This window comes from Amblyraja radiata, chromosome 12, assembly GCF_010909765.2.
Source record: "Amblyraja radiata isolate CabotCenter1 chromosome 12, sAmbRad1.1.pri, whole genome shotgun sequence".
Classification (NCBI taxonomy): Eukaryota; Metazoa; Chordata; class Chondrichthyes; order Rajiformes; family Rajidae; genus Amblyraja; species Amblyraja radiata.
In genome coordinates, this window is record NC_045967.1 from 45,982,639 (window position 1) to 46,006,389 (window position 23,751).

At 42.8% G+C, this 23,751-nt stretch overlaps 1 protein-coding gene and 1 long non-coding RNA gene across 7 annotated transcripts in view; one reads left to right on the top strand and one right to left on the bottom strand.

Annotated features, from left to right (window-relative positions):
• The first annotated feature begins 2,067 nt into the window (after window positions 1-2,067).
• vsig4 (V-set and immunoglobulin domain containing 4) overlaps window positions 2,068-23,751 on the top strand; it is a 115,623-nt gene continuing 93,939 nt past the window's right edge. For 5 of the 6 annotated variants that reach the window (XM_033030693.1, XM_033030694.1, XM_033030698.1 and 2 more), the window contains exons 1-8: window positions 2,068-2,193; window positions 2,424-2,797; window positions 13,844-14,145; window positions 18,528-18,623; window positions 19,428-19,624; window positions 20,535-20,619; window positions 21,951-22,062; window positions 23,431-23,485. In XM_033030693.1, coding sequence (XP_032886584.1) covers window positions 2,429-2,797; window positions 13,844-14,145; window positions 18,528-18,623; window positions 19,428-19,624; window positions 20,535-20,619; window positions 21,951-22,062; window positions 23,431-23,485 — 1,216 coding nt within the window. In that variant the 5' untranslated portion in view covers window positions 2,068-2,193; window positions 2,424-2,428. The remainder of the gene's footprint in view (window positions 2,194-2,423; window positions 2,798-13,843; window positions 14,146-18,527; window positions 18,624-19,427; window positions 19,625-20,534; window positions 20,620-21,950; window positions 22,063-23,430; window positions 23,486-23,751) is intronic. The other variant, XM_033030699.1, reaches the window with a different exon arrangement.
• LOC116979167 lies at window positions 15,545-19,933 on the bottom strand. Its single transcript, XR_004413637.1, has 3 exons — window positions 19,923-19,933; window positions 17,483-17,485; window positions 15,545-15,671 (listed from the first exon to the last, which is right to left on the bottom strand). It is a non-coding gene; the product is annotated as an uncharacterized LOC116979167 (long non-coding RNA).

A 23,751-nucleotide genomic window follows, 5' to 3' on the forward strand; every position in this document is an offset into this window, starting at 1 on the left:
AGCTGGAGTAACTCTGCAGGTCAGGCAGCATCTCTAGAGAAAAGGAATAGGTGACGTTTCAGGTCAAGACTGAAAGTGGGGTTTTGACCCAAGGGTCACCTATTCCTTTTTTCCAGAGATGTTGCCTGACCCACTGAGTTACTCCAGCTTTTGGTGTCTATGTTAGTTAAATAGTATGGCTCACTATTTTTAGAAAAGTAGTAAACGTATAATGTAGAAACATAGAAAATAGGTGCAGGATTAGGCCATTCAGCCCTTTGAGCCAGCACCGCCACTCAATATGATCATGGCTGATCATCAGTACCCCGTCCCTGATTTATCTCTAACTCTCTCTTGAATACATGTACAAAATAGTTTCTTATTGCAGTGAATGTGTTCCGTAATTCACTGAAAAATAATAATGTAAAAAATGATATTTACCTTTGATCAGTAAACCATCCTTGCTTGAAAATATAGAACTCCAATTGCAAAACTAGCAGAACTGCAAAATTTATTAGAATTTGGTTCAATACCAATGACGAAAACAATGTTTAATCAATGAAGGAATTCAGAAGGCTGTGGAGGCTTAGTAAATGGATATTTTTTAAGGCAGAGATTGATTAGTATGGGTGTCAGAGGTTATGGGGTTGGGAGGAAAAGATAGATCAGTCATGAATGGCAGAGTAGACCTGATGGACCGAATGGCTCAATTCTGCTCCTATCACTTATGAAACGATACAAATGACGATAACTTGTAATTATTCCAGAGAATCTTTACTTTTTCACACAAAGGGTGGTGGGTATATGGAACAAGCTGCCAGAGGAGGTAGTTGAGGCAGGGACTCTCCCAACATTTAAGAAACTGTTAAGACAGATACAGTTGGCTGGTGTGGGACAGTTGGGCAGAAGAGCCTGTTTCCACACTTTAGCACGCTTTGACTAAGCAATTCGTTTTTTTCTTGTTTATGGATTTAGCAGTGTTTCCATAGAAAATAGGTGCACAGTAGGCCCTTCGAGCCAGGCCTGCCATTCAATATGATAATGGATGATCATCCAAAATCAGTACCCCGTTCCCTACTTTCTCCCCATAATCCCTTGATTCTAGCTTGATTTCGTAACTAGATCGCAAACTGAATGGGAGTTGGTGGAGTTGGTGTGGTGATGCCTTGGAGGGCATCGACCACACACGGTGCCTCAGGAAGGCCGTCAGCATCCATAAAGACTCCTCACACCCTTGTAACGGACTGTTCAAACTACTTCCCTCCGGCAGACGTTACAAGGCCTTCTACGCCCGAACCTCCAGACTCAGAAACAGCTTCATTCCCAGAGCTATAGCGGCTCTGAACCGGCCCTGCTGAGTGCCCCCCACCCCCCCTGGACTGTCTCCCTCGGATGGTCACGTCACACAGCTTATTTATTTATTTTACTTTTCTTTACATCGGTTGGAAGCTGCATACTAAATCTCGTTGCACTGATGTGCAATGACAATAAAAGATATTATTATTATTATTATTATAACGTCGCTAGAATTTAGATGATTGAGGGGGGATCTGATAGAAACTTACAAAATTCTTAAGGGGTTGGACAGGCTAGATGCAGGAAGATTGTTCCCGATGTTGGGGACGTCCAGAACAAGGGGTCACAGTTTAAGGATAAGGGGGAAATCTTTTAGGACCGAGATGAGGAAAACATTTTTCACAGAGTGGTGAATCTCTGGAATTCTCTGCCACAGAAGGTAGTTGAGGCCAGTTAATTGGCTATATTTAAGAGGGCGTTAGATGTGGCCTTTGTGGCTAAAGGGATCAGGGGGTATGGAGAGAAGGCAGGTACAGGATACTGAGTTGGATGATCAGCCATGATCATATTGAATGGCAGTGCAGGCTCGAAGGGCCGAATGGCCTACTCCTGCACCTATTTTCTATGTTTCTATGTTTCTAACGTGTGGAAGGGCCCGCCCGCACTGAGTGAAGGCGGCACTGGCACTCGGCCCGCTGGCTGAGTGGCAGCGGCCTGACCAATAGGATCCCAGCTGCTGAATCCGCCCTCTATGACGCCGCCGCCCTCTCCCATCATCCGACCAATGAACGGGCGAGACCAGCAGCAAGTTCGGTTTCCAAAGTTAGGTTGAGGCGAGCGATATTTCCCAGCGTCCTCTGCGCGCGCTCTTCGCGGCTTTCGGTCGTTCGTCAGAAGCGCAGTGGCCTGAAATCTGAGGTAAATAAAATCAAATTTAACCAAAAGCACCCCCTGAACTAAAATCTACACCCTTTTGGGTCCACACCGGGTGCGCGAAAATATTTACAATCTGAAATAAAATCGAAAATTCGACGCCGAGATCAATCGCGCGGGTGGCGGGATTTTTTTTTTTGTTTCCGTTAAATTTTCAGGCTTGGATTTTTTTTCCCCTCCTTTTCTTCTCCCCCCCCCCTCCTCCTCAACTCCAGAAATCATGCAGGATCACATTCAGAAATCCGGCGGTCGCAACCGCTCCGATAACAACAGCCCACGGAAGAGGGATTACCGTCAGGAGCAGGGGCCGGGCGGCGCCGCCAACAACCACCATCACCAGCAGCAACAGGCCTCGGCCCGACATGGCGACCGGGCCTCCGCCGCCGCCCCTAGCGGGCCCGGCATCACCGTCGACATGACCAATTTCCGCAAGCCCGGCGAGAAGACCTACACCCAGCGCTGCCGTCTCTTCGTCGGCAACCTGCCCAACGACGTGAGCGACGACGAGTTCAAAAAGATGTTCGAGAAGTATGGGGAGCCGTCTGAGATATTCATCAACAAGGATAAAGGCTTCGGCTTCATTCGTCTGGTGAGTGCGGCCGCCTCGGTCTTTGTTCTCCGCCCCTCCCCCATCCACCCACCATTTCGTGCATGTGAAGCCTCTTTCCCGGAGTGTGTAAACCGTTCACGGCATTACACGTTTTGGTATAATTTAAAAAAAAAATTAGCGTGTTTTAACATTCACTTTTCCGCCAGTTAATTTCGAAACGTGACATGCAAAGTCTAAAGAAGGAGGGTCACCCATTCCTTCTCTCCATCGATGCTGCCCGTCGCGCTGAGTTACTCCAACATTTTGTTTCTATCTTGTTCAAGAAGGAACTGCAGATGTTGGAAAAAGCGAAGGTAGACAAAAGTGCGGCAGCATCGATGGAGCGAAGGAAATAGGCAACGTTTCGGCCTGAGTTTCTCCAGCACTTTTGTCTACCTTATACATAGAAACATAGAAAATAGGTGCAGGAGTAGGCCATTCGGCCCTTCGAGCCTGCACCGCCATTCAATATGATCATGGCTGATCATCCAACTCGGTATCCTGTACCTGCCTTCTCTCCATACCCCCTGATCCCTTTAGCCACAAGGGCCACATCTAACTCCATCTTAAATATAGCCAATGAACTGGCCTCAACTACCTTCTGTGGCAGAGAGTTCCAGAGATTCACCACTTGTTTCTATCTAAAGGGTCTGGGGTTGGGATAAGAAGACTTCGTTAAGCAGGGGTGGGTTGATTACTCGGACCAAACTAAACGCACACATCTAGCATTTTGTGTCTATCTTCGGTGTAAACCAGCATCTGCAGTTTCTTCCTACACATGCAAAGGGAACTGGGGACACTGAAGAAGGGAGACACAAGGGAGAAATTGCATATGCCACTTTACCAAAAAGGACACAAAGTGCTGGACTAACTCAACTTGTCAGGCAGCATCTCTAGACGACATGGGTAGGTGACGTTTGGTATCTGAAGAAGGGTCCCGACTTGAAAAACATTGCCTATCCAACTGCTGCCTGACCTGCTGAGTTACTCCAACACTTTTTTTCCTTTATTTTTACACCGAAAAAGGGTCCTGTCCCAAATCATCGTCTGTCCATTCCCTGCAGAGATGCTGCCCGACCTGCTGAGTTACTTCAACAATTCGTGTTTGTAAAGGGAACTGGTGGGTTTCAGCTTTAAAATTCTCAGGGCGAGGTGATTTGACCAAGGGCTAAAGACTATTTTGCAATGTTAGTATCCATTAAAAAAAACCCCATTTCAGGCAACACTGTAATATTTTGTAACTGATCAAAAAAAAAGTGCTGATTAAATTATTTGGATGTATGAATAAGGCAACATCCAGAAGAAGGGTCCATGCGTGAATTGTCATTGGTCATATTTCCCTCCACATATACAGCTTAATTTGTTGAGTTCCTCCAGTGGTTGATTTTTGTTCAAACAATATGATCAGTTCTGTTGGCAGGATGGGGATATTTTCAGATGTGGTAATTGTCTTTTTTTCAATGTTGGGAGAGTGACCTTTCAATTTCTAATTTTTGTCTGACTTGTTTTACAAAAGGCAGCCCTTGGGATCTGTTCTGTCATTCAGCTAAGATTGTTACAGATCTGCCCGAGTTGAATTTTCCCACACCATCTTGAAATTGGTAGCCAAAATTTTACCTTAATTTTATCCTTGTAATATTGCTGAGGTGACCCGTTGTCTTGTCAAACACATTTCATTGTACCGTTGACCCGTTGTTAACCTACATATGACAAATAACACTGAACTAAACAATGTAATCAAGGACCATTTTTTCCCTTGTAATTCCCCTTTCTCCACTCCCATTGGGCAAAAGATATAAAGGCCCAAAAGCATGTACCGGCAGATTCAAGAACAACTTCTTCGCTGCAGCTGAACGGTCTTTAGACCTTTAGAGATATAGTGGGGAAACGGGTCCTACGGCCCACCGAGTCCACACCGACCCGCAATCATCCCACGCACAAGCACTCTCCGACACACAGGACAATTTACCAATTAACCTACAAAGCCTGTATGCATTTGGAGTGTGGGAGAAACCAGAGCACCTGGTGAAAACCCACACGGTCACAAGGAGAACGTACAAACTCCGTAGACAAGATTGAACCTGGTCTCTGGCGCTGTAAGGCAGCAACTCCACTGCTGTGGCACAGCCGCCAAGCGAGCCAAGCTAACATGCACTTGATCTTACAACCTACCTCATTACAGACCTTCTACTTTTTCCTCTAGCGATAACACTGTTCTGCACTCTGATATTTTACTGAATGTCAGGTACATGATATTAATTCACCAATGCTGAGAAATTCCACAATTCCCTAAAATTCAGAAAATGTATTTCTACTCTAAATGACTTGGATGCCGTAGATCAAAGATCCTATAGCAAGCAAGATAGTGCACTCCTGCTAAAACCAATGGGCTGACGTGTAGTACGGAGCGGAACGTCGGCCATTTCAGTAAACCTGACCCGACTTTGTAAATCCCTCTCGCAGTAATCAGCGCTGCGGGGGAACAGTTTGTGTGTGTGATAGTGTTAGATTCATGATTCATAATTCTGTTATTTTTTATTGATTAATATGTTAATAAATTATAATTTTGTTACATTTATTTTTTAATGTTTTGGATTCAAAGCCCCGGGATTGGGATCGGACTGTGCAGGGGTGGAGGGGGCACTGAGGGCAAAGAGGGTGTGCCCACATGGCAGTATAAAAGGAGAGACCGTTCCAATCCACGTTTCCCTCTTTCTGTGCCTTTTCAAAATTGGTTGATTATTTTTTCTGCAAAAAGAGAAAGGCGGAGTGAGCGAGAGTGAGGGGCTGAAGCTTGCAGTGAGCGAGCGAGTGTAGCCCAAGGAAAGTCCGCCTGCTCCCCACCCCTTCTGCCCCAACAAATAACAAATGTAGCTTGCATGATGCTGAGACCTGCGAACAGGGAGCAGCTGCATGCTGTGAACAATGTGGAGGACTATATGGATTCAATTGGGTCTCCGCCTTTCGATCTCCAGAGGAAATTTTCTCTGATGAGGGAAATTGATGCTCAATACCAAGGTAAGAACTGGGGTACGAGCCCGACCCCCACCAAACTGCTGCCGCACTGGGGCGGGCCGAACAAAAGAGCCGTTCCAGCACAGCCATTTTGGCAGAAAGAGGAATAAATGTCTGACAGTCAGCGACGCAGAGCAGTAGTGAAGAGCAGACCGGTCCGGAGTTTGGGAGTCGGGCAGCGACTGTGATGGGGGAAGAAACCGAAGGGCCGTCTGTTCTCAGCTTCGGATCTCATGCCCACCGTCTCCCCCCCCCCCCCCATCTTTAACGGGGCAGAGAGAAAAGGAGGAGAAGATTTTTAATAAAGATCTTTGATTTTTATGAGGATGTTTCTGTAACCAGCTAAAGGATCTTTGCTAATATCCTTGCTCAGCTATGGCGGAGACGGAAGGCGGTTACGGAAATGGGGCCGAAGACTACCCATGAATCTGCCCATGACCCTACTACGTATTTTCCGCCGAGTGGGCTATCTTGCTTGCTATAGGTTGCCAGGGTAAAATATTCATAACCTAAGTGAAAAATGTAGTAGTATTTTACTGCTAAATGGTCCTCACTTGAAATATTCACCCTGTCAAGCCCCATAATTTTCAATGAGGTCACCTTTCATTTTTATTAATTAGAGAACACAGGTTTAGAATGTTCAATCTCCTCATCCTGCAAACCGGCCATTCCAGGAATCTTCCTTAAGGCAAGTATAAACATTTTTATGTAAGGATATCAGAATAGTACACTACTCCAGGTGTGGTCTTGCTGAGGCTCTTAATTACAGCGGGGAGAATTTAATCCTATTCTCAAACCTGTAATAAAGGTCATCATAACTTTTCCTTCTGGTTGCTCACTTTGCTTACATGTTAACAATGATTTTATTTTTGATTTTCACACAATAGCTCTGACGAACAGCTTTTCTTGGTCTACTCACTATCACTACATTAATGAATGTCATTTTTAAAAAAAAATCCACATTGCGGATGCGTATTGTGAATAAATAGGACGTGAGCATTGATCCCCGTGGTACCAATCCATTTACAGCCAGCCAACTTGAGAAGGAATTGTTGAGTGGGTTTGTTCAGAAAGAACAATGCGAATCAACAATTCTATCATTTTTCAATCCAATTTCATCCCATTTCTTCACCATACTGTGACTCACCCGCTGAGTTTCTCCAGCTTTTTGTCTACCTTCGATTTTTTCGGCATCTGCAGTTCTTTCTTAAACTTTTCAATCCATGTCAGTATATTACCTCAATTCCATGCATTCTAATCTTGTTGGCCAATCTGCGTGGAATTTACTTTTTGAAAACATTCTGAAAATCAAAATATATCACATCCTCTGGTTCCACTTTACCATTTCTACAAGGCCATTTGAATGGATTACAATAGTTTAATGAAGCATAATTTCCCTTCCAGAAATCAATATTGACTCCTCCGTCCTAGTCGTTCCTAGGTATTATTATAAATTACACCATTTTATATACTACTGATGAGAGGGGAAGGGGGGGAGAGAGGAGAGGGGGGTAGAGGGAGGGAGAGAGAGTAGAGGGGAGAGAGGAGGTGGGGAGGGAGGAGTGAGTGGGCTGCGAAAAGCGGAGATAGCCCGGGGAGAGAGAGAGTACAGGGCCCAACTTAGGAAATCCGGAGCGGTTGGCAGCGAGGGGAGGAGCAGGATAGGAGCGGTTAGCTGCGGGAGGGAGGGGGTGGGGGAGGGGCGTAACGTCACTCGATGCGCCAGGGAGAGAGAGTACAGGGGACGAGCGGTTAGCAGCGGGAGGGAAAGGGGCGTGACTTCACTCGCTGTGCCGGGGGGCGGGGCCACGAGCAAAGGCATTGTGACGTCATCAGCTGGCCAGCGGTTAGATTTGAAGAAAAAAAAAAGTCAGATTTGTGAACAATTTTAGTGAAAAACTCGGGAAATGATTAATCAAATTTACAGATGATGAGATTTTTGAAATCACGAGGTAAATCTCTACCGGAATATGTAACACTTTCTTGGAGCTCATTTGCTGATTTAAAAGGTTCCCCAAATTCAGACATTGCTATTTTGGGAAACTTTATAACCCCTCCTTTGATTTTTGTACAATCTTCCACGTTAAGCGCTATCTGATCAAATATGTGAAGACCGACACAAAAAGCTGGAGTAGCACAGTGGGACAGGCAGCATCTCTGGAGAGAAGGAATGGGTGACATTTCGGGTCGAGACACTTCTCACATTAACCTTTTTGAATGATGCTTAATATCTATTCTCCGTTTTCTAGTTTGAAGAAGCTCTTTGTTTAAATCAGCATTCTTTCTTTTAAGGGTTTCTCGATGACCATTGCCTTTTGTTTTTTTTCTCCTTTTCACAAATCACTGGTATCGTGTGAAATCTGGTGGGTCCTTGTTACCTAACTTCCAAAGTAACATTAGCAAATTTGCAGATGACACTAAGCTGGGTGGCAGTGTGAACTGTGAGGAAGATGCTATGAGAATGCAGGGTGACTTGGACTGGTTGGGTGAGTGGGCAGATGCAGTTTAATGTGGTTAAATGTGAGGTTACCACTTTGGTAGCAAAAACAGGAAGGCAGATTATTATTTAAATGGTGTTAAGTTGGGTAAAAGGGGAAGTACAACGGGATCTGGGGATCCTTGTTCATCAGTCAATGAAAATAAGCATGCAGGTACAGCAGGCAGTGAAGAAAGTGAATGGCATGTTGGCCTTCATAACGAGGAGTTGAATATTGGAGCAAAGAGGTCCATCTGCAGTTGTATCGGGCCCTAGTGAGACCACACCTGGAGTATTGTGTGCAGCTTTGGTCCCCTAATTTGAGGAAGGATATTCTTGCTATTGAGGGAGTGCAGCGTAGGTATGCAAGGTTAATTCCTGGGATGGCGGGACTGTCGTATGCTGAGAGAATGGAGCGGCTGGGCTTGTATTCTCTGGAGTTTAGAAGGATGAGAGGGGATCAATCTCGGGATGAGATTGAAACATATAAGATTATTAAGGGTTTGGACACGCTAGAGATAAGAAACATGTTCTTGATGTTGGGGTCACAGTTTAAGAATAAGGGGTAAGCCATTTGGAACGGAGACGAGGAAACACTTTTTCACACAAATAAGTGAGTCTGTGGAATTCTTTGCTTCAGAGGGCGGTGGAGGCCGGTTCTCTGGATACTTTCAAGAGGGAGCTAGATAGGGCTCTAAAAGATAGCAGAGTTAAGGGAAGGCAGGAACGGGGTACTGATTGGGGATGATCGGCCATGATCACATTGAATGGCGGTACTGGCTCCAAGGGCCGAATGGCCTACTCCTGCACCTATTGGCTACAGAGTGTGATCATTGCATCTCTTATTTATATTTTGTTCCTCTTATTAAATAACCCACTTTCAAATGTGGGCACCATTACTTCTCTTTATTAAAAAGCTGTTCAAGTACTTCACTGGAGAAACATGGAACTGCCTGAAAGTAATGACATGTGGATGGGATAATGGAGGCAGTATTTGGGTGCTTGCCTTCCTTTCCCGAACTATTGGAATTAAGGGTTGGGAAGCCATGTTGCAGGTATACAAAACATTAGATCGAAGATGCTTGGAGTATTATATACATTTCTGTTCAACACACTACAGGAAGGGTGTCATTGCAATAGCTAGAGTGCAGCAGTGCTGAACCAGGATGTTGGTGAAATAGAGGGCTGTAGTAGGAGTGTAAAGGATGAGTTCATTCTTGCTGGAATGTAGGAGGTTGTCCTTAAACAGTTATTTGGACAGATACTTGGATAGGAAGGTTTGGGCAGAAAATTGATCAAATGCACTGAAATGGGATTAGTATACACTACAATTTTTATAAAAATCGTCTATAATAAAATCTGACAATGTGCACTTTAACCACATGTGATTTAAAAAAAATTTAAATTACAAATCTTAAATTGTAGAGTACAGAGGCAAGTAAATAAATGACACCTGTTATGTACATGCTTAAATGATAGACACAAAAACCTGGAATAATTCATCTATGGAGTAACGGGATAGGTGACGTTTCGAGTCGAGAACAACCCCCCCCCCCCCCATCAGATTCAACCAAGTCACTCAAATCAAGTCCCTTCACACTCGTTTAGGGGACACCAGACTAGCCTGTCCAACTTTCCTCATAAACCGCTCACCCAATCCATATTAGTTTTAAGGCAAATCTAACAGATAAACTGACACCTCAATGACTTTGTGAATCTCAATATAATAATTAACAATGTTTTCATATCAACCATTGTTTTAACATCAACAAAAGGGATGTGGAGCAACAGCTATAGCTGCATGAGAGGGCATGGTGGAGAACACACTTGGCATTTCTTTTGTGCATTCATTAGAGTTGCTTCAACACATGAACATCTTGGCTTGGATTTTTCAGTTTGAGGTCAGCTGCTTGTGATTGTTACAGATAAATCTACTACATTAAAGAGGCTCTATCACAATGAGGACTAAAACAGGACCTACCACACATAAATGTCATCCCTCTCAGTGTGGTGAGAAGACAGGAATAATCTTGCCCACAAAATTGCTGAAAAACCATTGACAACTGATTAACAGACACAAGGAACTGCAGATAATAGTTCACAAATAGGCAGCATCTCTGGAGAACATGGCCTGATTAGCACGCAATGAAAGCTTTTCCCTGAACCTTTGTACACATGACAATAAAAGAAAACTGAACAAAATAGGTGAAATTTTGTGTTAGAACCCATATTCAGGTTGGCGTGCGGAGAAAGCGGGAACAGAAGTTGGGGTGGGACAAAGCCAGGCAAGTAATGGAGATGTAGATACAAGGAGCAGATGGAGATGTAGATACAAGGAGCAGATGGAGATTTAGATACAAGGAGCTGATGGAGATGTAGATACAAGGAGCTGCAAATGCTAGTTTACAAATAAAGACAATGTGCAGTCGGTCAGGCAACCTCTCTGGGGAATGTGGGATAGGTGACAGTTCGGGTCTGAAGAAGGGTCCGAACCCAAAATGTCATCCATCCATGTTCTCCAGTGATGCAACCTGACCTAAGTTACTCCTGTGCACTGTCTTTATTTTAAAGTAACTCTTTGGTCTTTGAGAGTAAGATAAATCAATCTTTATGTAGACCAATTATCCTGATGTGAATGTATCTTGTGGGAATGACGTGTGTTCTTCTCTATATGTAAATTGTAACTTTTTTGTAATCAGTGTGTGACCAATTTATTTTTATTAGCTCATTTTGTGGCCATTCATGGTTCTACAGGCATACTATGATTGTCAAGAAGTGCATTGAGTCTAACATTTCTTAAAAAAAATAAATAAAGGTCTTCATCAATTACGCAAACATTGGTCTTAAATTCCCAAAACTAGGGTGTGTACATTTATGTACAGTTTTACAGATTTGGCCCAATCATGTCAAAACACTGGTTTTGTTGCACATTTTCGACAAGTGGTTCTTGATGGTGATTACTGATTAGAGTGTGTTTGTTAGTTTTCAATGACCTGCTACCCCCATTCCTGCTCTGTAGGCTCTGCCCTTCCCCCTACATTACGGATTGGTTGTGTTCCTAGGAAGTGGTGCACACCACAATTTTGCATTACATAAAGCCATGTTATCTATGTGTGTCCATAAAAGCAAATTGAAAAAAAAAAATTATGTTACTAGCTTATTCTGTTACTACTTATTCGATATATTGATTAGTAGGACTGGGTGTTACAATCCCTAAGATTTCACTACAATTGATATTCTTAGGTATGAATTTGCTAACAATCAGACACATCTTCAGTTGTGTACCTCAACGTCATTGGATGTTTCGGCCTTTTATCACAAGACGCCCTCAGTCGAGGCAGGCCCAATGCCCACCGCAGGTTGATCAGACCTGGGTGTGTGTCTTATTGTTAGCCTGTAGATGGTCACGTGGCAGCCCATACAGCATCTTTCCTCTTCAGCCACAGCCAGTGACTGCTCCGTTCGGCGGCATTGGCAAGTTCTTTTATTGCCCTCCTTTGTGCCTGCCCTTTGACTCCTATTTCCCTCAGGAGCCTTGCGGTGGAACTGGCTACAAAGCCCCAGCACCCCAATTCCACTGGACACGCCCTTACCCACCAACCTCTCTCTGCCTCTGCTGCAAGGTTTGAATATAGAAGCTTTTTCCTTTCATAAGCCTCGTCCACCGCCTCCTCCCATGGCACCGTCAGCTCAATGATGAAAACACGCCGACAGGAGTTGGACCAGAGAACGAGGTCTGGTCGCAGGTTGGTAACTGCGATTTCAACTGGGAACGAAGGCCTCTGGCCTAGGTCAACACGCATTTCCCAGTCCCTGGCTGCGTTCAGTGGGCATGAGTTGAGAGGCGAGGGGTTAGTCCTCCGTTTCTCTCCTTCCCGGATGAAGGATGGTATCTGCGGGAATGTTATCTGGGCATTGATAGGCATGGCGTTGGTGGTAACTCTTGCATTCGAGTTCTGCAGCCAAGCACCTCAGCACCTGGTTGTGTAGTCAGGTGTATCTGCCTTGTGTTAGGCTGGTCTTACAACCGACCAGGATGTGCTTGAGGTTTGCTGGAACTGCACACGGGCCAGGCTGGATCCTCTCCCAGCCAAAGTTTAGGTTTGTGGGAGAGGGAAGGACGTCATATGTGGCTCTGATAAATTCTGATGGAATACATTTTATTCAGTTTCATATATTTTTAGGAAATGATTTGTGATTTCTGCATTAGCGAATTTCCATTGCCCATACAGCTGCATCACAGTCGCCTGTATAGATCTTTTGAGGAACTTAAATTCTCTATGCAAACTGTAAGATTAGGAGTGAAAATGGAATAAAACGAGAGTTATAAATTTAAAATTAAAACCAAAAATGCTCAAAATATTCAGGATACACAAAAATGCTGGAGAAACTCAGCGGGTGAGGCAGTATCTATGGAGCGAAGGAATAAGTGACGTTTAGGGTCAAGACCATTCTTCTGATTGATGTGGGGGTGGGGGGTGGGAAGAAGAAAGGAAGAGGTGGAGACAGTAGGCTGTGGGAGAGCTGGGGAGGGGAAGGAGGGAGAAAGCAAGGACTAACTGAAATTGGAGAAGTCTGTGTTCATACAGCTGGCTATTTCTTATCCGCTGAGTTACTCCAACATTTTTGTTCTTCGATTTTTCCAGCATCTACAGTTCTTTCTTAAGCAAAATATTCAGGGGGTCAGACTGCATCTACTGGAAGAGATGGGGCTAACATTTGTATACCCTCCATCAGGGTGAAAATGGAACAATGAAATTCTTACAAGCTTATTAACTTGTGTGAAACCTAGTCAATGTGTTCTGGATAGCTTCTTTATTTCTCCTTTCTGACTAAATAAGATCCATTTACTCTTTTCCACACTGATAGAATCCTGTCTCAATTTGGTATGCTTGAACTTTCTCACTTGCCACTTATAAAAGGTTTTAGGATGCAGTTCTTGACGCCCTGTTGGCCTAAAGCTCCCACAACCTGCTCAGTAGCACTTCCCAATGATTGTAATGTTACTGAGTTCATCTCTTGTGTGCAATTCCCTATTTACATTTTTTTTGGGATATTGCTTGTATTTTCTATAGTGAAGATCGACAATACTTGTTTGATTCTTCTGCCTCAATCTCGTTTTCCCTTCATTTCTTAGACTCCATTTTGATAGGGCCATTGCTCACTTTGCTAACTATTTTTGAAATTCTCTCTTAAAACTTACACAAAGAGATATTTATCTTGGGTGCAGATCTAAAATTGCTAAAGATCTTTTCTACCGTGGTTAATTTCCTCCCTTCAAATATTTGAGGATTTATATTTTTTCCTGTTTCCCATATTGATCTATGTGGGAGGAACTTTGTGCAAGATCGAAGAGCTGGGTGACTTCATGATCAAGGGTAAAGGGCTTCTAATTTTACCTGAACAGGTAGATATTGGGCCAGGTGTCAACAAGCTTTTTTTATCTCCCCATTCCTTTTCAACTTAAGTTTCCAGCATTTTTCTACCCGAAATGTCCAGAATTATGTTTATTTCATTGAAGACTGAAAATTAATTCCTGCTTATTTTGATTGCAGGAAACCAGAACCTTGGCAGAAATTGCGAAAGCAGAACTTGATGATACTACACTGAGAGGGAGGCAGATAAGGATTCGATTTGCAACACATGGTGCTGCTCTCACAGTCAAGAATCTTCCTCAGTTTGTATCAAATGAGTTATTGGATGAAGCATTTTCTATCTTTGGACCAGTGGAAAGAGCAGTGGTGATCGTAGATGACCGTGGAAAACCAACTGGAAAGGGCATTGTAGAGTTTGCGGCAAAACCTGCTGCACGCAAAGCTCTGGACAGATGCACGGATGGTGCATTTTTGCTGACAGCGTAAGTATTGAACATCAAGTGTTTTGTTCTGTTGAGGTGGGGTTGAGTTTCAAGCAGGAATTGCATTCTATATTTAACTTTAGTAATTTTGGTTTTCCAGGTCCATGTTTTAATGTGCAAATGTTCAAACGATCAAGTGATATGGATTGTTATAAAATGGATAATGCCCAGTTACTCAGTTGTAAACTGGTTTGTATGTTTGTCAGTAACGGGGAGAAAAATTATTTCCCGATCTTGCAGTGGAGTGACCTATTTAAAATCAGCTGCAAAGCAAATGATAGTGAGGTAGATTAGGTTATTTTAATTCTACCAGAAACCATTGATAGCAGATCAGGTGTCGTTGATTAATTTACCTCAGTTTGACTGTCTTAAGAGTTTGTCAATAACTATTGTTGGTTGTCAGTTTGTAGACATATAAAGTACCTAGGCTGTGTGAGGCAGACAAGGGATCGCAGGCTCCGATGGTATGTCCATGGCCCTGCGGTGGGGCTCAAAGTCAGTCTCAAGTTAGGCCGCCAGCTCCATGATCTTAGGCTGCATAGTGACCGGAGATAAGATCCGGAAAACAATCACAACTCCGACAAGGTAAGTTCAAGTTCACATTTATTGTCACATGCACCAATTGGTACAGTGAAATTTGAGTTGCAATACAGCCTTACAAATAAAAAGAAAACAATACACAATTGAATTTAACATAAACATTCACCACAGCGGAATCAATGTTCCTCACTGTGATGGAAGGCAATAAAGTCACTCTTTATTGGCCGGGGCCTTTGAACCCCCTGCAGTTGCTGCTACGGACGGCCTGATGTACAGGCCCTCTCGCCGGGATGATCGAAACGGCGGCGTCTGGATGGATCAGAACACACTCAGTGTCTTGGGAGTTTCCGAATCAGCCGCTTCTTACCGGAAACTGCGGCTACCGAAGTCCACAGGCCGAGCCGACGGAGCTTCACACTGGTGATGCTCGGCAAAAGATCCCAGGACTCCGCGATGTTAAAATCAGCGTCGCGCCCACGGCTAGAAGCTCCACAGACCACGGCTCCACGGTGTTAAAGTCAACAGGAACACTCCAGAGGTCCAACATTGGCGATCCTCGACAGGATCCCAGGCTCCGCTATGGTAATTCAGCGCTGCGCCCCCCCCCCCCCCCCCCCCCCCCCCCCGCTGAAGCTCTGGGCCGTCTCCGGTAGGAAAGGCCGCCAATCCAGTTGGTAGGTTGCGAGTGGGGGGGGTCGAAGATGCGACAAGGAGAAAAGAAGCATCTCCGTCCATGTAAGTGACTGAAAAACGGTTTCCCACTATTCTCCCCCTAACAAAAAAGGCTAAAGGACTGACGAGCTGCTGGCGAGGCAGCCACTACGATTGAAAAAATGTTTTCCCCGCCCTCCTCCCCCACCCCCCACATAAAACAAACCAGAGAACACTAACACAGACTTTTTAAAACACACTAAAAATAACAAAAAGACAAGACAGACAGACCGTTGGCGAGGCTGCCATCGCTGACAGCGCCACCCAGTGGATTACTGGATTAATAAAGGTATTTGTAATAAAACAGTTTTGATTGAGGACCTTCAGAAAGTTTGCATTTACCTACATGGCTACTTACAGAGGTCACCTCTACAGACTTTGAACTTAGAAAAAATCTACTCAAGAATTGAGAATGTGTGTGTTTTACTACCACAGAGTAAAACACTTGTTATTCATTCATTATAGTTGAAAACATTAGCGATACAGTGGTGCTGGTTTTCAACGGGTACGGTGATGGACGCACCACACATCTCTGTCCATTTCCTGCGGACTTCCGCCACTGGTAGTATAGGATTTTGGTGTGTGCTTTATCATCATTCCTTACAATGCTATGTACGACACTGATCACAACTTCTACTGAAGTGTGGATGGCCGTTGGCTCGCTAGAAGCTCTTCCGCCCTTTGACGGGGCTTGTTTTTGGTCCTGCTGGGGGTCCACAGCTCCCTCCTCACCTGGGAAACCAGGTGGGGGAGACGGTTTAGTCGTCGACTATCCGACTGGATAACTGGCCATACGGTATAAAGGCGAGAGAACCCCTGTTAGGATAGATTGCCTTGGTTTTATCAATGGGTGTTCTAAACTAGATATTTCCAAACAAGTTTTGTTTTCATGATAATAGATTTTTCGTGTGTGCTCCATATCCTCCATGATTTGTCGTGGTAACTGAAAAGAGATGCATTTTCTTTTCATGGCTAGCAAAATGGACTAATAACACTGGCTTTGTTTATATGCTGTGAAACATGGATTTCCAGGAATTGCTGACAGATTTGTTTGTTTGATCCTTTGCTGAAGTTCTTTTCGTACATGGAACACTATCTAGACTTGCTTGGATTCCATTGATATCAATGGATCTTGTTGGAAAAAGATGTGAGGAAGAGAAGGTGTTAATGCTCATTTGTTTAAATTTAATATTTTATGATGGCCTAATTTTGAGTTTTTAAATGCCAGTGGCATAGAGTCATAGAGTGATACAGTGTAGAAACAGGCCCTTCTGCCCAACTTGCCCACACCGACCAACATGTCCCAGCTACACTCGTCCCACCTGCCTGCTCTTGGTTCATATCCCTCCAAACTTGTTATATCCATGTACCTGTCCAACTGTTTCTTAAACGTTGCGATAGTCCCAGCCTACCTCCTGGCAGCTTGTTCCATACACCCACCACCCTTTGTGTGGGAAAAAGTACCCCACAGATTCCTATTACATTTTTCCCTCTTCACCTTGAACCTACGTCCGCTGGTCCTCGATTCCCCTTCTCTGGTCAAGAGATTCTGTGCATCTACCCGATCTATTCCTCATGATTTTGATACACCTCAATAAGATCACCCCTCATCCTCCTACACTCCAAAGAATGGAGACCCAGCCTACTCAGCCTCTCCATATAGCTCTGACCCTCTAGTCCTGGCAACCTCATAAATCTTTTCTGAATCCTTTCTAGCTTCTCTGAACCCTTTCAAGCTTATCTTTCCTATAACATGGTGCCCAGAACTGGACACAATACTCCAAATTCAGTTTCACAAACGTCTTATACAACTGCAACATGACCTCCCAAATTCTATACTCAATACTTTGACAGATGAAGGCCAATGTGCCAAAAGCCTTTTTGACCATCTTATCTACCTGCGACTCAACCTTCAAGGAACCATACACCTGCACTCCCCCCAGAGTCCTACCATTCACTGTGTTGGTCCTGCCCTTGTTAGAAGTCCCAAAATGCAACACCTCACATTTCTCTGTATTAAATTCCATCAACCATTCCTCAGCCCTCCTGGCCAATCGATCAAGATCCTGCTGCAATCTTTCACAACCATCTTCACTATCTGCAAAACCACCCACTTTTGTATCATCAGCAAACTTACTAATCTTGCCATGTATGTTCTCATCCAAATCATTGATGTTGATGACAAGCAGTAACGGGCCCAGCACCGAACCCTGAGGCACACCACCAGTCACAGAAATTTTAAATTGGGGATCAGTAGACAATACACAATGGCCTTCTGTGTCTGAAACAGGTATGTCTGATGTATCTGACACGGGTGTCAGATACATTTTAAGAACTTCAATGCCAGGACCTTTGCCAGTTGTCGGAGGCATTTCGTTAATAGGTCCTGTTATTTACTGTAATCCTCCATACAAATTAAGCTGCTGTACTTGAGGGTGGAGAGCTTATTTTCCAGTTTGAATTATCGGGTAGTTGGGCAAGGGGCAACTGTCAATTTTACTTATAATATTCATGTTTATCTCTTCTTTTGCCAAAATATGCTTCCTCCAAAAGTTCTATTCTTAGGATTTGTTTGTGAGAATCTGCTGATTTTTGTAATTGTTTTCCAATGCCAAAAAAAACGTTCATTTTGGAGAGGTGGTGTCTATATAATTTAATAATGCGATTCCCTTAGCTAATTAATTGGTACTTGTAAAGTTATCCTTGCAAAGTGATGAGCTTTCCAGTTGGATTTGTCCAAGGAAAATGGCGTGAATATGTTAGATTCTGTTTTTCAGCAATGTCACAGGATGATTTTTAACTTCCTCTGTTCTTTCATTTTTTTTTCAATCTTGTCACCCAAAGATCTGGAAGTGCAAAATGCACATCCTGTAGGCTTCCCATTTGATATTTTGCATTTCTTTAGGGCAGTGTGCAGTCAGACTTCCGAAGATCAACGGTGGTCTGATTTTTTTTTTTTTTTTAATTTAAAAAAAAAGCCGTAATCTGAAGAAGGGTCACAACCCGAAACATCACTTGTCCCTTTTTCTCCAAAGATGCAGAAATTGGTTCAATAGTATTACATTTCTCAGTTTATTGTTTATTATTTACATTAAAACTAGCATTTCTAACCTAAACGATTTTCTCTGTAGGTTTCCAAGACCTGTGACTGTGGAACCGTTTGACCAGTGTGATGATGAAGATGGCCTTCAAGAGAAACTTGTTCAGAAAAACCAACATTATCACAAGTAAGTACTAAAAGTAAATTGATTCAGCCATTGTGTATTGTCTATTGATCCCTGATTTAAAATTTCTGTGTATTTTAAATTAGAAGGTCTCTTGCTTTGGACCTGCTTTTACCAAGCAGTCAATAAAATACAGATGTGTATAATAAATTGTACATAGTTGAGTGATTTGGGATGTAAAAAAAGTATAGCACATTTCTTCCTTGTATGAACTTTTGGGAATTCTGCATGCTCCAATCCACCAGTTAAAAGTGTGACTTACCAAATGATGTTGTGCTTGTTTCCCCATGGATTATGTTATACAAATTCATTTGAATAGTCATGAGCTGACACCATAGCGTCAGAATTTAGAGGCGTGGAAAGTACTCTTTGCAAAACCTCATCTGTGTCAATTTTACAGCGACTGAGATAACACTTGGCTGAATACGTTATGCAATGTGTGGTAGCCTCTTATAATCCATTCCAAAGGATTCATTGTGAATAAACAGGAAGATGAACTTGCATGTCTGCTTGTGTGGGCCATTATTTTCTTCCCATTAGTTGGTAATAGATTGGGAGGGATAGCCTTGTGTTTATGGACTGTTGGCCTCTTCAAAAAAAAAATGGATGAAAGTGCCTTAAATGTCAAGATCAGTCTGAATCAATCTAATTTTTCTTTACTCTACATGAATTTGAGCATTTCAGTTACTTTGCTAATTATTCTGCATTTGGAACCTGATAATCTATGTTGATATGTTTGTATTTGGGTAACTTTTGTTTCTTGTCTCATACTGAATTATACATTTTTCATACCTGACAATTTTTAAGGGAACGAGAGCAGCCACCACGATTTGCCCAGCATGGGTCATTTGAGTATGAATATGCCATGAGATGGAAAGCTCTGCTTGAAATGGAGAAACAACAACAAGAGCAAGTGGACAGAAATGTGAAAGAAGCACGCGAAAAACTAGAAGTGGAATTGGAAGCTGCACGTCATGAACACCAAGTCATGTTGATGAGGCAAGGTATGTTGAGAAGCAACCCATACTCTTCCCTCCTGTGTGTGCTTCTAAAGGCATTGACTTTGGTAAACAGGTTGTGAATGTGAACAATGGATACATTTTGTTAACTTTTTATTCTATTTGCCTGTGTTGTCTTCCCATTACTCCCAATTTTTACTCACTTCAATGTGACTGGCTACCAGAACAAGTGAACTTCAAGGGCTTTGGAAATCTTGGATTTTGGTTTAGATTGCTAACCAAGTTGTTTAATTTGTTCTATGGCTTAAGTTATTAAAATAATTGTCGGGCTTAGTGAGGAAACATTAGCTCTATTGCCTCTCAAATGTAAAGCTTTTCAATATTTTTTAAATTATAACTGCAATTTGTTTATTCAGAATTCTTAAGCATTTATTCAAATCCCTTTAAAATAATTATTTAATTTGCTTCCCCGGCCATTTTATGTAATGTGTTGAGAGTTAACGTGGTGGTTGTTTTGCCATACAAAGCACAGATGCAATGTACAAAGCGTGTTCAATAACTCCTTTTACACAAAGTACCCCTTTCGCAGTCCTTCTTGGCATGCCAATGAACCTTGGGTCTCAGACAGATGAGCAACAAATGGCCGTAACTGATATTTGTCCCAAATATGTGGAGACCAAAGGCGCTTCTCTCCTATCCCCACGGATGCAGCTGCAGCTGCAGCCTTTTTATGGGAACATGGGCTGAATTGGAAGATTCCTGGGATTGTGCACTACATTGACCATGTGGGCTTATTTGTAGGAATTGAGTGGAGACTAGAATTAGTCTAGAAGTGATACTAAGTCAAGAGAAAGATGAACAGAGTCAAATTAGCATATCCAGGAAATTATAAAAATAAATTGTTCTTAGAAATGTATAATTTAAGCATTTTAATTAACCAAGCTTTGGTCCATAGATTTAATGAGGCGTCAAGAGGAATTGAGGCGCATGGAAGAACTACATAATCAGGAACTGCAGAAACGAAAACAGATGGAGCTGAGGTAAAGATCTTTTTTGCATTAAATCAGGGGTTGGCAACCTGGTTCTGCATAGGGGCCAGGACGCATGTCTATGAGCGTGTGGCGGGCCCCATCCATCACGTGTACACATGGATCCCACCCCGGATGGAAGGCAACAAATCACGTGTTCGCATAGATCCCGCCCCTAGTTACGGGCGCTCACGAACATGGCGCACTGACGGACCATTGCCTTGGTTCTGTCCTGAAGGCGGTAACTCAAATACACCCACTCGTCCCCTGCCTATCGGCAACCCCGAACCCGACAGTGAAGCCCAGACCCAGAAGGTGCCGGCGGCTTTGCGCAGGATGCGGTACAGCCAGAGTTCGGCAGCTCCGCCATTGCGGCCGCCAGAGCAGGCGTCCTTGAGTCGCTGCGGCCTCGGTACCGGAGATGACGGATGTCTGTGGGCCGGATAATTACTGGAAAAAAATACTCCTGCGGCCCGGATGATTTTGGGTTACAGGCCGCATTCGGCCCGGGTGCCGACCCCTGCATTAAATTCTTGAAATATTTCTGGAAGACTTTTCTGACAGATAACAGTCATCTTGATAGGAATTGCACACATACACCCCAATCCTTTGTTTCTGTATCAATAAAATGGATTGAATCTTTGTTTTTTAATTGTTGCATAATATTATAGTTGAATAAACGAAGATGGTATTTGGTGGTGATAAAAGATGCCAATTGTTCTGAGATCTGTTGAGCAGTTAATAAATAAATTGCCATGTTTGGGGTTGGAGGTGATGAGATGGTTTGTTGGCATGATGGTGTGGGGAGCAGAAGGTGTGTTGGTTTGGACGTGTGCAGTTCGAATTGGAATAGCAGTTTGGTAAGGAAGAGTATACTATAAACATCTTATTGGACACGCGTCTCATCTCTTTCAGAGGTATCGCGCACTCTTTGCCTACTGCCTCTACGTCTTGGCGGTTATTCAATTTTCTTCTGCCTGCACCTTGGGTGTAATCATCACTGAAACTTTTATCCATGATGTCCTCAGCATCATGGATGCTTCTGAATGATTCCAACTGCAGCTCCAGCTGTAGAATGGTCATCCAGGAGGTGCAACTCAACGCAATTCCCACAGATGAGCTTTATTGGAAAACTTTGAAATTGGCATGCAATTTGAATTTACGTGACCAAGCAAATAAGTTTTTGGCTTTTAAAAAATAAAAAATAAATTAAAGAAATATGTGCCAATTTTCCATAGCATCAGCAAATTACTTATGAAAATAATTGTTTTATGATTTTTATGCTGAAGTAATTTCATGTGGGAAGAATACATTTGATAACCTTTCATGATTAATTACCGTAGGCAAGAAGAAGAACGCAGAAGACGCGAGGAAGAAATACTACTTCGTCAGCGTGAGAAGGAAGAAATGATGAGAAGACAACAGGAGAGCTTTCGAGGAAACTTTGCCGAAACTGTAAGGGTTGTGAGATACTTAGGATGATATTGCTATACTGGAGGCCAAAACTGGTATTTAAAAATAAATCATAGGAAAGTGTTACTTTTTGCACCATTTTACCAGCTATTTTGTGCAATAAGCTGTGCAATATGTTAATATGTCAATATGTTAAGTCGACCCGAAACATCCTTCTCTCCATAGATGCTGCCTCACCCGCTGAGTTCCTCCAGCTTTTTGTGTCTACCTTCGATTTTACCAGCATCTGCAGTTCTTTCTTAAACATGGAATGATGAGGATTGTTTTGTAACTACAATCCTATATTTCTAGCCATTGAGCTGATTATGAAAAATTGACATGATTATAAAAGTAACTAATCAAATACAGATCTTGCACGTTAATGTATATTCATCTTATTTACTCAACAAACATTTATTGCCATTTTGCAGTCTTTATCTTTTCTTCAAGGTTTGGAATACTGGCATGACTCGTCATTTCTGTATTTGTGTTTCTCGCCTATGTCAGAACAGTAGTTAAGGGAATTGCATGTCAAGCGAGACTGTTTTGTCTTTCACTAAGTACAGTCCACAAATTTTCCAAATGAACCGCTGCCATTCTAATTCCATCTAAATGGCCTTCAGGAGAACAAACATGCCATGCTTGCTTTGTTTGACCTATGTGTGACTTCATGCCCGTTGAAATGATTAGCAAGCCACTCAGTACTATCATTTTTGCTACGTTTGAATTGTATTGGACACCAAACTTGGACATGGTAATGTTCCCAGCATGGCGGATTTTGTAAAGTGCCCCACAAACATCAGGAAATTGCTGTCTCTATTGGGAGAATGGCTCCACAGCCAGACATCAACCTGACATTGTCAAAGTCTCAGAATGGTATATTACAATGTACCATCACAATACCTATTTCTTGGCCCAAGAAAGGATAGACCCACCAAAGTTGGTAGTATTGTGGCCTCCAGGTGCTAAGGACTAACATTTGGAATCCTGAACACCGAGTACCCACAAAGTAACATGGCGATTATGAAAACCACCATCTTGTTACCAAGTATTTTCATCTCTTAAGCGATGAATTAGTGTTCCTCCAAGTTGAATTGTCCTGTAAGGAGCAAGGCCAGAGATTGTACTCTGCGTAGACCTGCAGCTCCTGTCAGCATCCCCTGCTGAAACTGCATGTTATCGGCTGACCTGCATTCCTTCATGCAATTGATTTCTTGACGATGCACAACATTAAGGGCCTTTCTACTAACTACTTTCTGCTTAGTGAGATTTTGGAGAGTAATTGGAAGGATGAATGTGATCTAAGCATTTTTCAGGAATGGAAAAAAGAGCATGGCACAGGATTTTATTGTGCAAATCTTATTATTTCAGAGAGAGAATATGAGGTTGGAAGAAATGGCGCAACGTGCTGGAATGGCCATGCCAGGTGAGGCTTAAAAATTAATTTAAAATGGTAGAAAGTATTTTTTTCCGGAGTATATATTTGCTATTTTATATGATGAGTTACTTTGTTTGAATTTTTACAAAATTAATAACAGGTTTATTTCAGGCATGTGATAATGCTGATGTTTCTGTTTTTCTTTTCACAAAGATTTGAAGGTAAAATAAAACAAAACTTGCAGACAGTGAAATAATGATATGGATTTGGGGGTCACTGGTGTTGAAATTCTGTAGTGTGTATCTCTCTTTTTC